The following is a 14,742-nucleotide window of genomic DNA, read 5'->3' as shown; positions in this document are numbered from 1 at the left end:
CACCACCCATTAGGGCAGTAGAAGAAATAGGGGCAGGGCCTAAGATGGATTTCATTTCAGACTGATTTTGTATTGAGGCAGAATTAATGTGTGCTCATTTAATAAACGTAACTAAAACCATGGCCATGTAGCAAAATAATGAAACAATGGCTTTTTCTCAAACCAACCCAGTCTCGCATTAAAATGTGGAATGGCTACGTTGGTTGACAGAACGAAAAATATTAGTTTCACAATAAATGCTCTAAAATTGTGAGATGCTTCCATTTTTTGGCCTATTCTTTTCTATAGAGACGGATTGCAACTATTTATTTATTTTAAACCAGAGGGGAAAACAATTCATATCTCCTTTAACTTTGCATTGCATGAAAGTGCCTCCTTGTCACATGTGTGTGCTAGAAAACAACAGAGAAATGCCTAAAAGCTGCTGTGTGGTGGGATACACTTCTGACAGGATAAAGAGCCCAGAACTAAGTTTTATAAGTTGTCAAACCAAGAAACTGAGTCTTTAAAATGACAAAATTGGATAACATTATAGGGCTGTGTGCCGTATCGTGGAAGACACAGACCCGACTGTGCTGCAGAGAGAGTTTTTTTTGTAACTGTTTGATGATGTTCTTTCTTTCTTTTTTTTCTTTTTTTACATTTTTAGACCCCTACAGACCACATTAGTCCAGTGGGTGGACGGGAGAACTTGCTGCCAGGTAGTAACCCATTTTCCTCACTGTCGATTTTAATGATATCTTCAACATTTATCAACACAAAAAAATGAAAAATGTCCTTGATAACCCAACAATACGATGAGGCCATCGTTTTTTTTAATTATTTCAAATTCTATTCTAAGAAATAAAGTTTATTTGTGTCTTGGAAATTTGTACTTCGTAGTTGAACTTGCCAAGTCCTCAACACACTTACCTGACTGTACCTACTGTGACAACAGTCAACTCAAAGCACGAAATACTTTATTCTCACAAAAAAGTAACCTCTTGACAGAGAGTGAATTATGTTTTTCAGTCAGTAATACAGTTATAATAAAAATCCAAATTGGAGTTAAATAAAATAAAATAAAATTTAATATACACCAATCTATTCATTTTAATACATTTATCTATTGAAATTTGGCAACATCTTTACACATGGAGCCCCAGAGACAGTGTTGTTTTTCTGTCTAATAAAAACATGAAGCTTCACTTTACATAAACAATTTGACATTCAATTCCATTGTTACGCTGATGATACCCAACTCTATCTTTCCACTAAGCCTTCTTCCACTCTGCCACCCATCGCCCTATCGGATTGCTTACTGGAAATTAAATCATGGCTCTCACTCAACTTTCTTAAACTCAATGGCGAAAAAACTGAGGTCCTCCTCATTGGTACCAGATCTACCCTAGCAACACTCAACACTTTCTCCATGTCCATCGACAATTCCACTGTTCCTACATCGCATCAGGTAAAGAGCCTGGGTGTTATCCTGGACAGCACATTATCTTTCGAGGCCCACATCAATAACGTTACTCGGACTGCATAGTTCCATCTACGGAACATCAACCGTCTCCGTCCCTCACTTTCACCAACCTGCACCGCTATCCTGGTAAACACCCTGATCATATCCCGTCTGGACTACTGTAACGCTCTCCTCTTTGGTCTTCCGCGGAAATCACGCTGACACCCCTGACCTAAATCCAAAAGGAAGTGCACAGTTTGCCGTTACATGTGGGATCTTCGACGATTTTTCAGGCTTTTCAAAATATATATATTATTCCTGCATACTTTCAGATACAGACTCCATTCAAACGTCAAAATGTAGCCACAAGTCTCATCTATAGATGTGTGTAATTTGGTCTGGCTATGTTTTATACTTTTTGATCTGCGGCCCCACATGCGCACACTGTTCCTCTCCCATTCAATCCGTACTGCTGTCTGTGCATGCTCTGTTCTCATGCGCTCCAGTCGTTAACTACCATGGCAACGACTGTGTGTGTGGCTCAGCCAGGTTCATTTGTGGTCTTAGTGTGCCATTTATTATTATGTTTCTTCAACCGCCTCTTTGCGCCTTAATTTGACCCCCTAAACCTGCTCCAAAACTCACCAAATTTGGAATGCACATCAGGTCTGGCCATAAGTTCAATAAAATGGAAAAACAAACAACGTCGAACTCTCTAGCGCCACCTAGAAGCAGTAAAACGGCCACTACGCCTGATAGGAATGTCGTAGAAAGATCAAACCAAAACTCAATTGTTTGTCTTATCAAGACCTACAAATCACGCGCTGACACCACTGACCTAAATCCAACAGGAAGTGCACATTTTGCCTTTAAATGTATGATTTTGGACGATTTTTCAGGCTTTTTCAAAATATATATATTATTCCTGCATACTTTCAGATACAGACTCCATTCAAACGTCAAAATGTAGCCACAAGTCTCATCTATAGATGTGTGTAATTTGGTCTGGCTATGTTTTATACTTTTTGATCTGCGGCCCCACATGCGCACACTGTTCCTCTCCCATTCAATCCTGAATCTCCATTCTGTCTGTGCATGCTCTGCAGTCGTTAAGTACCATGGCAACGACTTTGTGTGTGTGTATGCAGTTGGCTGAGCCAGGTTCATTTGTGGTCTTAGTGTGTCACCCAGTGGAGAAAACTTGTCATGATACCTGATAAGGAAGTTTTCTGATTCTTGTTCAAGTTTATTGACTGTATTATTATGATTTTAGATATCTGTGCAGTCTGTCAACTATTTCACTGACATTGCTGTCAAAGTCTAGATCAAACACGAATTACATGAGCATGAACTACAAACATATCTACAGGTTTCACTGGAAATAACTTCCTCTCCTGTTTGACTCATCCAAGTGGCAGTTCATTTCAGTTGCTCAGTCTAAATGTCTACACAGACAGAGAGAGAGATCGTGTGTGTAACGTGTATCTACTTATTGCAGTGTCCAATAAATTCCCGGGTCCGAATGCGTCTAAATGCACCTGACAGAAACCTTTTCGCTTCGCCGCGGCCCGACTTGCGCAAGGGGGCGAGGTTCCGCCCAACGCTGCTCGCAGCTTTAATTATTATTATTATTTAAATGTTATGATGAAGCAGGCTATGCTTTTGGGTGTGGGTCGGCTGAAAAGTTGCTACCACAGTGACAATATTGCTTACTCAACATGAACATGGCCATTTGAGTATTAAGTAAGTCTTTGAAATCAGAGTGAATTTGTTCAAAAAAAAGAAGGAGGCAATATAAAATGTTTTTATAAACCTTTCTTTATTTCTTTTAGTAACTAGTGTATTTATGGGTTACACTTCATACATGCCTAGATTTAAAAAACAACAGTTCATTGTTTGTTTTATATGGGAGGAGGCAGATCACTACTGAATTAAAAATTCAAAATACATATTGGTTCGAACTAATAAAGTTACATTAATCACTTGGTTGTGCCCGACCCATGATTGCTTTCTTTGTGTTTCTCTCAGGTCTCAGCAGAATTATGTAACATTTGGGGCCAAACAGTGCCACCAAGAGGCCAAAACTGGAAGCCAGGATGGCAAATACCTCCACAGCATCTGCATATTTGCCTGGGGAGTTGACATAAGCAGGGACAAAGGCCACCCACACAGCACAGAAGATCAGCATACTAAAAGTGATGAGTTTGGCCTCATTGAAGTTGTCTGGAAGATTCCTTGCCAGAAATGCTAGCAGGAAGCTGAGGATAGCCAGTAAGCCAATATAACCCAGCAACACTGCAAACCCAATAGTGGAGCCAACTACACACTCATGAACTATCTTGTCATTGTGGTATTGAGTGTTTTTATGAGGAGCTGGTGAAGATGTGACAAGCCACACAGTGCAGATTGCTGCCTGGATAGATGTAAGAACCAGAACTGTCCCTCTCTGCTGCATAGCACCAAACCACTTCAGACTGGTTCCACCTCCTGGTTTGGAGGCCTTGAACACAGCCAGAACCACCATGGTTTTCACCAGAATACATGAGACACAAAGCACAAAGCTGATACCGAATGCTGCATGTCTCAGCTGGCATGTCCATTGTCTGGGGCGGCCGATGAACAGCAGTGAACACAAAAAACATAGTTTCAGTGAGATTAAGAGCAGGAAACTCAGTTCTGAATTGTTAGCGCGTACCAGGGGAGTACTGCTATGATAGATGAAAATCCCAAGGACAACAGCACAGATAAATGTGCCTAGCAATGATGTGATGGTCAAGCAGATGCCCAGAGGCTCATGGTAGGAGAGGAATTCTGTTTTCTTAGGAACACATTGGTCGCGCTGAAGGTTGGACCAGAAGTCTTCTGGACAACTGGTGCACTCTGTAGAGTCTATGAAAATAGAGGAAGTGTTTAGATACACATTTGTAAAATAAAATATTTGTAAATGAACACCCACCTGTATTACTGCTGATCTTTCCCTCAGAACAAAGGATACAGTCGAAACAGCACTCAGGTTGACCCTTTTTTCTGGCCATTCGGGTACCTGGAGGACAGCTCTCACTGCACACTGATCGGGGTGGCTTTAAGAAGAAAGATACATATTTGTTAATCTACACTACTATATAGAAGTCAAATAGAAAACTGATTGACTGTCAAAAAAGAACATTATATAATTGACCTCTTTGGATTGAAAGTTCCAGAAGATTTTGTCCTCATCAATTGTGAGCTTTTCACCTGTAAATGCTGACTTCTTAACTGCACCCACAGTTTGAACTTTTATTCTTCCATTAGGGAGCCACTGCCAGTTCATAATGTCATATATTGGTAAAGCATCACCATTCTCATCAAATGACACTTGATCACCAAATGGCGTGGTGAAGTTGACCTTTTGTAAATAATGTACAAGCTTCAAATAAAGATGAAAGAAATAATTAAAAAAAACAAAAAACAACACAGATATGGAGACAAAGAGTCCAACAGACTACAAACTTCTGAGTTTATAGTTAGTATAGATACTAACTATATTGGAACACCCTGAAATCCAGGATGCTATCCTTGTTAAATGGGTTAATACCATCATCACTATCACAAAACAAACTATTAGTTTTATCTTTTATACTAAGTTCAAATAATTTACTTTAAATAATTTCTGGAAGAATATCATTAAATTAATGGTTGTGTACAAATGTCATAATTACATACTGTAATGTATTGTTTTCCCTAATATTATATCCCACAAAAAAACATTCACTTCCTGAAGGTGAAACAACTCTTTAAAAGCATAAACAGATCAATCGTAACTTGATATCACACCTGCCACGGCTCCAGTCCTTGCAAAGTTGCACAGCTGCACCCACTGAAAGGTCCTCTGCCTGGTACACACTGCAGCATGTCATCAAGGGCATGCGCCAGAGCATACACAGACTTGTACACATTGTACTCAGGCCTGAGGTTAGACACATCCATAAACTCAGTCTCCACATTCTCTAGGTCCTCATCTCCTGTGCATAGTGCTTCCCCACCATCCACCCAACCTGATGAAGATGGTGCAAATCTGCACTGAAATGTGTGTTCCCAAAATTGATTTACCTAAAATATGTTCAAAACTATGTGTTATACACAGAGATAATATGCTATTCTTAAATACACCACATTAGAGGGTTAAACACTCACCAACTTATTTTCATAACTGTTGTTGTAATGTAGGTCTGGACGTGTTGTTAATAAGAAATCTTTGAGGCCTAGTATTTCTCCTCGACGGATGGCAATGCCCAGTGTGCCACCCAGATACGGCATGAGGTTGGGAGTCTGGAGCACAGCAGCTGCTGTCCAGGCTTCACTGGCAATCCACTGAAGGCCTGTCACATTCTGCTTCACCACCTGTGCGATGCATTAAACTACAAATATAAGTTTACAGTGCAATCCCACTAAGGTATTGTCTAGTCTTCGGAATTTTCCATAGTTTGTTTATTTTTTTACTCATTAATACATAGAATATTGTATATTATACACTATTATGAGTATAAAGATGTATTACTGTAGTTAATTAGATTTGTCTGATTCAGTGATCTTACTCAAACACCATATAAACAGCACTTTTAACAGATGTGTGACATATTCAATTAATTATTGGTTGCAATTAGACAAAAATGTTATTTTAACTTTGAAACCATATACTGCATTAGTTCTTTTATTATTCACGTTATTCTACTTCTTTAAAAAAAAAAGATTTCTGAAATTAAGTTTTAAGTATCTATTTAGTTGACAATTCACATAATGATTTGTCAAAAAAGAGTTGTGTTTTGAATTAAACCTCAAACCTCTTCCATGAGACCAATCATGTGACTCTCATGCGCAAATACAATGACCACACGAGCTGTGGATTTCCTCATTATATCCACAATCCTCCGTAGCTCAGCTTGGTCATTACCCCAGGGCAAAACCTCCAAATAAGCCAGACAACCTCCACCAGACTGAGCCAGGTCAGCTTGGAATGATCGGGCAGCATGGAGTCCATAGTCATCATCACTGACGAGGAGACCTGTCCAAGTCCAGCTGAACCGTTTCAGAATCTGAATCATCGCATTAACCTATTTGAAAAGAGAGTGGAGGGATTACTGTGCAGGATGGTATATCATGTAAGTGGAAAAACTGCTAAACAGGTTAGACAATGGGCTGTGTTTAATTATTGTCCTTTCAGTTTTCTTATCTGAAAACATATCTAAGACTGTTAATGACACAAAAATGATTCCCTTTGAGTTGTGTTTTCTAACACAAAGAATGTGGCTGGTCATAAACAAGAGGAATAATTGTGCCATTGCAATACAGGCATGCAAACTGGAGATGATATGTATTGTCCATTTTCATTTTGCTGACAGATATTCACCTGGAAAGCATCACTTGGGATTGTCCTAAAGAAGGATGGAAACTTTTGCCAGTCACTCAGGCAGGAGCATGTGGCAAAATAACTCACCTGTGAAAGACAAAGACTGCACATCCTAAAAAATAATCAAAGCCTTTGCATGTTCTTTAAACTATTTTAAAGTTGATTATTCTATGTTTAAAATTGAAATTAAATTTGAAATTCAATCAAAAATTTCCAAAAGAATTATTATATGTGAGAAGTGTAAAACTTACCATAGGCACTCTGTACAAACCTAAGACAGTGGAGATGGCAATAGTACGTGTAGAGGAAGAATCGCCCACAATCCCTAGAACTGGAGGGGCACCTACACAGCTCTTTTGTAATATAAATTCTTCCTCTTGACCATTGATTAATGACAGTGCTGCACGGAATCCAACTCCTAGGTTGACACAGTTATCATACAGACTGTATCCCAGGGTCACATTAGGCAGCAGGTTGGAGTTTCTATTAATCTCATTAATAGCAAAAGCCATGGTCTGGACCTGCCTGAATCCTAGAACATCAAATCTAACATAAAAATAATCTTGAATTATATCATAAAAAAACACAATATGAGACAGTAACTATACAGAGACGTACTTATATATTACAAATGTAAATATTTAGCCAACAAGTAACCCAGTTAAATAGCAATAATTACAAAAAAGTAATTTGTTAAAAAGAGGATATAAACAGATTTTAATTATTTTAGACTTAATTTCCTCTAGTTCATGCTTCTTGCTGCTTTTCTGAGAAACTCACCCATGGCAGGTAGTCTCTTGTGGCTCTGAGGTAAAAGACAGGTCAGGAAAGACAGAAAAGAAGTGGACTTGAAACAGTCCACCCAGAACCACATCTCCAGCTTTGTGCATCCCATTGAGATGAAACTGTCCCTGTAACTGACAGGCGGAGGAATAAAGAGGGGGAGACATAGCAGGGAAAACATATGCAAACAATAACATGAAAAACATGAGCAAGAGCAAATCTAAAAATGCCCACATTGCTTTCCTCCTGTTAACCCTTTCTCTGAGGCCAGATATGTAGTTTTATTTCAATGTCACCCCTTTTTATCGACCTATAGTATAGTTTAAATTTGCACGCACCACCCATAAGGGTAGGAGAAGAAGTGAGGGCAGGGCCTAAGATGCAATTTATTTCAGATTTATTTTGTATTGAGGCAGAATGAATGTGTAGTCATTTCATAACATTTTACCAAAGCCATGTCAGCAACTGTACCACCAATATTAAGTTGTAGATAACAGTAATAGTTGAAAGTTGCAGGACAGTCAACTTATTGTATGGCTATATAGTTTGTTTAATGTCACATAAAGGAGGATAACCACGTATATGTGTGGGGACACAAGCAGACCAAATTAAGTTTAAGTCAGCTCTTAGTGTTTTGAATTCACTATTGTGCAGTCAGAGTTTACTAAAATGTCCACTAGAGGGTAGCAGCAGACTTTTTGATATTTGACTTTTGATAGGTCTTTCTATTGTCTTCCCATTCATTTTTTCACTGCTCCTCTGCATCTGTTTTATTAAGGGTTATTGCTTCTGACTGGTATTAAGCATATAGTAACTAACGGATATCAGATATGTTAAGTTGTGTACAAACATGATGGCACCCTGGGTCTCTTGTTTGCCCAATGGGCTATCTATTTGTGATTGTCATGATAATATACATGCATACACCCTGACACATAAGTAAAATAATAAAATACAAATTGATAACTGTGTGATTACAGACTGAGCCCTCTGAAGGGGAATTTTTGTTTTATCTCACCATTTTTATGCTGATTACATTCACATATATACTTTTATGTACATAAACTAACTTACCTATATGAGGGGCCGTACAAGCCATAATTCATTCTGGCCCTCTCACACACTTACATTCTCCTCTCACACACATACATTCTCACATACATTATCCTTTCACTCTAACACACACACATAAATTATCCTTACACATACATATATTTTCACTCTCACACACATACGTTCTCCTTTCATATACATATATTTTCACTCACACATACATATATTTTCACTCTCACACACATACGTTCTCCTTTCATATACATATATTTTCACTCACACATACATATATTTTCACTCTCACACACACATACATTCTCCTTACACATGCATATATTTTCACTCTCACACACATACATTCTCCTTTCACATACATATATTTTCACTCACACATACATATATTTTCACTCTCACACACACATACATTCTCCTTACACATACATATATTTTCACTCTCACACATACATACATTCTCCTTTCACATACATATATTTTCACTTCCACATACATACATTTTCCTTTTACATACATATATTACTATAGTATGAAAATGCATAAATATGAGAGTGAAAATATATATATGTGTGAGTGAAAATATATGTATGTGTAAGGAGAATGTATGTGTGTGAGAGTGAAAATAAATGTATGTGAAAGGAGAATGTATGTGTGTGAGAGTGAAAATATATGTATGTGAAAGGAGAATGTATGTTTGTGAGAGGAGAATGTATGTGTGTGAGAGGGCCAGAATGAAATATGGCTTGTACGGCCCCTCATATTAGAGTGCATGTCACGTATGCAACCGACCCCGGTTCAAATCCAGGCCGGAGGTCCTTTGCTGCATGTCACACCCCCTCCTCTCTCCCATGTTTCCTGTCTGTCTACTGTTGAATAAAGATGTTTATGCCCAAAAAAAACAACAACAACTTTGTGAAGCTGGCACTAGAAGATAATACGTTGTAAATCAAACTCAAAAGCATAATTTCTTCTGTTACTCAGTGTTTCAAGTGGCTGGAAGAGGAGAAGATTCAGCCCCTACTCCCTCAGTCACCTCCAACACCACCTCAATGAAGGTGCCACAGCACTTGCCTAAGCTAAGCACTGAGCTCATGCATGAGGGTTAGCGTGATGTATGGAGAAAAAAAACACATCCCACCTGATGCCTGACAGTCTGCGGAGCTAGATTATGTTTGATAATCCCTGGATTAAAAAAAAAAAATCTAACCACCTTTCATAGTTTACAATGTGTGGTGAAGCCTGCAATATGTGAAAAACGGTGGCGGAGACTGTCACGGATCCTTTCACTGCGATGGAATGGTGTATGTTCTGTGATTCGTCAACTGAATGCACCACACAATGTACTGCCGAAATCAGGCCAAGCAAGTTAAGAGTAATGCCAAACTGCAGAACAGTCATTAAAAAACACTGTTGATCTGCGAAATTCAACAAGGAACCTTTTAAAATATCAAGATTTGATAAGAGTTCTGCGTGTGTGTCAAAGCACCGTTCATCTGTGTTTCAGTTTAGTGAGTCGGACTACACAGTCGAAGCTCGGGTTGACCACTAAATGATCCAGTGAACAAATGTTTTTGATGAACTGATTCTAGTGATTTAGGACACTGAAAAGAATTGTTTTGCCCATCACTATAAACTAATATTCACTTTGGTCTGAGGGCATGTTTCCAGAGTGTGAAAGGCAGCGCCATTTGGTAGGTCTTGGTTCAAAAGGGAAAAGTGGCAGAATACTAAAACTATGCCTTTGTCTGAAACCCATACAGTAAGTACATTCTTTCGTTGACATTTCTAGGTAAGAAAAACACCTTGTAGGCACCAGAAGATAATATGTAACTCAAAAACCAAACAATGACCAAACCCAGACCCTGTGAGAAGAATAATATGCATTTGTCAGCCTCTGGTACAAATTAGTCAATCATATGAACCCACAATTAAGACACTTCATATCTGTCTGGGTTTTAAAGGTCTAAAAAAAGGCATTCAGCCTCACTGGATGTCAGCAAACAACTATTTGGAGTTATGTGGAGCAAATAGCTCCCCCCTCCCCTTAGTCTTAGATGTTGTTGCCGTAGTGTGACATCTAGTGGCTGAATGCCATGTATTAACACTTTATTTTCAATGACTTAAAGTCCGTGTAAAGTAAGAACAAATATGTGTTCTGAGTTTGACATACCACAGAAAAATGTGTTGTTAACCACCCTGCTAAATTTGAATGAAAAATCGCCAAATATATGAAATTAGGCTTCAAAGTTGTGTAAAAATCAACCTTTTTCTCTGCTCCCAAACGCTGTGGCAGTGCACGCCGAGTCCGCTGAAAGCCCGCCCCCTACCAAGTGTCACCTATCAATCAAAGTCACCACCTCTACCAGAAACATGGACCCTACGCAGTGGCGGCTGGTGACAAAAATGTTTGGGGGGGCGCAGTTTGATACCGTTTCAAACAAGCCGTAGCACCACTTCATACTGCAGCAAAAAAATAAAAATAAGAAAGGAAAACCAATCTAAAAATAACACTCTATAATGTTCCCTGGTTTGTCCCAGTATGGTATCTCTGACCCACAGAGAGAGGAATAGAAAATTATAATTAGACATGATAAAATTCACTCACATCACCTAAAGTTACCAGCAGTTAAAGCAGAGTTATCAATAAGGTAATATGCTTAAAAAGAGACACCACCTATATTTTAGTTATTGTGTCTTCAGTCCTGATTTCACTGTAATCTGTTAGTTGTTGCAATACCTAAACTTGACAATAGATGGCGCATTAAACACTATACACTGCTGGGATTAAGCATAATTTATTTAATTTATTTTAATAATGAAATGTACCCCAAATCAACTGTAATAGTCAAAATTACTTCCATCATTTCTTATCCTGCATTTATGCATTTTAGTTTTTTACACTTCATAGTTATGTCTTTTATAACGTATTTTTTAACACTTTACAATATTAATAAGAGGAATGCAGCTACTACCTGATCTTTTATATGTCCTGTTGGAGCTGCTGGATGCACCCACTGACTGAATCTATGTTCCTTTTCTGGAGCTTTATGGAGTTTATTCCCTATCTTAATTCAAGAGCATATTAAATGGATTTGAGAGCAGTATTTATTGATTTCATGCTCAGATATTGTGATATTTTCTCCCAAAACTCTGCTCTCGCGCTCAAATTTGCTCTGCGCATGCTCGCACTGTGTCCTCGCACTCGGTTACAACGCTGCTCGCGCAGATTTCTTGCGCTCACACTCGAGTTCTTCCTCTCGCGCTCAAGTAATTTGTGCTCACGGATCTCTGCTCTGCTCTCGGATTTTTTGTGCATCAAAGCTGTAAACCAATAGAAGGCCGGCTAGTATTGACCAATCAGACTGTCCCTGTTTGTTTACGGGTGCGTTCGCTGCTTCTCGAGGGGCGTTGCATACGGGCGGGCACTCTTTCAACCGGGTTTATCCACTCCTGACCTCCGGTGCTGTAATAAATGTGGTTTCTTTCATTTTTTTGACCACTGTTGGAATAAAATATAATTTAATAAATACACACGAGTCCGTGATTTTCATTAAAATAGCTATATTGTATTATAATAGCCGCATGGCACAGTGCTCTTTGTCGGTGTGCTGGTGCAGAAACCGATGTCACCCTTGAGCTAGCTAGCTTTCTGGCCATCTCTAGCGACCTCCACCGAGTGGCCAATATGGACTAGTGATGGATTTCATGATTCGTTGTCGAGATTCAGTTCCCGTCGGTCAGTTCAGCTGGAAGAATCGGTTCATATAGTTCGTTCATTAGTTCGTTCAGTCGTATTTCCGGTACAACGTTGTTTAACGGTGAATCATAATGCACGGTTCTCAGCTCATCGTTCTCAAACGATCGTGCTAACGGTCAACACAACACAGTAGTTCAAAGTTAATACATAGCTGCAACTTCATGATTATGTACAATACAACAGTGGCTAATGTGTTTACACCTTCACATTAAATGTACATGTATTGAAGGTAAATAGAGAGTAGACCCCGGCTAAATCAGCTAATTTATTGTCTTTATTTTTTGTTCACTTTTAGCAAGGGCTACTAAATAAAGAAATAAAGACCCAATATGCTGACAAACATGTTTAAAAGCTTGGCAGATATATTGTAACGAACTGGGCCACGTTACTGTTATGTGTGTTATTAAAAAAGAGAGATTATGCCCAGATACTTAAGTCTGTTCATATCTCTCCTGTCGGTCTCGTTCAGTCAGTCGCTCCGTTCAATCATCTCAGTCGTTCAGTCAGTGATTCGCTCTCAAGATGCGTTCAAAGACACTCAGGAAAGCTAGCATTTAGCTTAACATTCGCTAACACCCCGAAATAGGGTGCTTCAACAGAACAGTATCCTTCCTGAGTGTCTGTGAACGCGACTTGAGAGCGAGTGACTCAACAGACAACCTACGATTGGCTGGCTTTCTCAGTCCCTCTTCACCACTCTGATAACTTAACAGTGAACATAGCGAACGAAAGAACGAGAGAGTAGTGAAACGGGGAATCAGGTCAGTTCGTTCGTTTTAAAGAGTCGTTCGTTTGAACTGATTCATTCGCGAACGGGCCATCTCTAATATGGACCGGCAGCAACGCCAAGAAAATCAGGCAAGTTGTTTTAATTAACAATATATTAAGGCTATTCAATATTTGATATTATACCTGGTGTTATACATACGTGAAACTCACAAAATCCATACAAAAATGTATTTATGTAGCTAACCCTGATCCTTTTTTTTGTTTTGAAAATGATTTATACCATTAATAATTGCAACATATGATCATACTATGTGCAACATGTGATCCTTTAAGAAGACTTGGAAAGGAGCCAACCTAAACAGTATGCTTATTATTTACTTATCATTAAGTCATCATGTTAAAAGGCTGCCTTATCCTCATCAGGAAGTGGTGTTGAAAATGTTAAATATAAACATTCTTGTTTCGGGTCATGTTTACTGTGCTGGATATGCATTGCTTTCTTTTCCAACAGAACCTGCTCAGACAGCATATCTTGGAGAGACTGCAAACCAAGTTGCAGAATGTCATCAGTCATCCTGCCTTGGACTTCGACTATGTAAATTTCTTGTGCACTCATGAATTCATACTTGTGGACGCATTGGCAGACCAGATAGACTTACCATTGGACGTGGTAGATGGGTTAAGAGAACTGTGCTGCCTGGTTAGACAAAACTTGGAAAATGAGCAACATACGTCAGTAGAAATACAGGCAGTGCAAGGGGCGAGAGGGCGACCTAAATTTATCATTGAGCAGGAGAAATTGCAGGCTTTGATAGACTCCCAGTTGCCCATTCCATGTATAGCAAAACTGCTAGGAGTCAGTCAGGCTACAGTATTCCGCCGAATGGCAGAATTTGGAATTTCTGTTGCAGGGTCGTACAGCACAATATCTGACCAGGAACTTGACACCTTAGTTTCAGAAATCAAAGCTGATATGCCCCTTATTGGCTACAGGTTAGTGATGGGCAGACTGAGGTCCTTAGGCCACATGATACAGTGGAGCAGAGTCAAGGCAGCTATGCACAGAGTAGATTCAGTGGGGATTCTCACTCGTTTGACACAGTTAGGCTGTGTTGTTAGGAGAAGTTACTCTGTAAGGGCTCCCCTTTCTCTTGTACATGTGGACACTAACCACAAGCTCATAAGGTAAGTTTTTTCAGACTGTAGTTGTTGAATTGAAAGAATGAATCAACACATAACTGGTCTCAGTTCTACTTTCTCTTAAAACAGGTACAACATAGTCATTTTTGGGGGCATTGATGGCTTTTCCAGAAAGGTAATCAGATTAAGAAATGTTTTTGTGAATTATCACAGATTTTTTATATCTTATAGCATATAACATGTTAAATATTCACATTTAAGAAGCTGAAATCAGAGAATTTTGACTTTTTTTTCTTAAAAAACTTCACAAACTGATTTTTAGATTATCAAAATAGTTGATTAATTTAATAACCAATTATTGTTCGATTAATTGTTGCATTATATTTGTGTCCAGATCATGTACCTGGAACCCGCCAACAACAACAAGGCATCTAC

General features: G+C 38.9%; 1 protein-coding gene across 1 annotated transcript; it reads right to left on the bottom strand.

Moving 5' to 3' along the window:
• Positions 1 to 3,419: 3,419 nt before the first annotated feature.
• On the bottom strand, positions 3,420 to 7,747 carry LOC133980201 (extracellular calcium-sensing receptor-like). Its single transcript, XM_062418841.1, has 9 exons — positions 7,611 to 7,747; positions 7,082 to 7,376; positions 6,831 to 6,917; positions 6,265 to 6,534; positions 5,618 to 5,824; positions 5,258 to 5,533; positions 4,701 to 4,850; positions 4,401 to 4,554; positions 3,420 to 4,333 (listed from the first exon to the last, which is right to left on the bottom strand). Exons 1-9 carry the CDS (start codon positions 7,718 to 7,720, stop codon positions 3,420 to 3,422), a joined length of 2,463 nt encoding a protein of 820 aa, XP_062274825.1. The 5' UTR covers positions 7,721 to 7,747.
• Positions 7,748 to 14,742: the final 6,995 nt, after the last annotated feature.

This window comes from Scomber scombrus, chromosome 5, assembly GCF_963691925.1.
Source record: "Scomber scombrus chromosome 5, fScoSco1.1, whole genome shotgun sequence".
Lineage (NCBI taxonomy): Eukaryota > Metazoa > Chordata > Actinopteri > Scombriformes > Scombridae > Scomber > Scomber scombrus.
The sequence above is the reverse complement of the archived record's forward strand: the minus strand, read 5'-3'. Positions and strand labels throughout refer to the sequence as shown.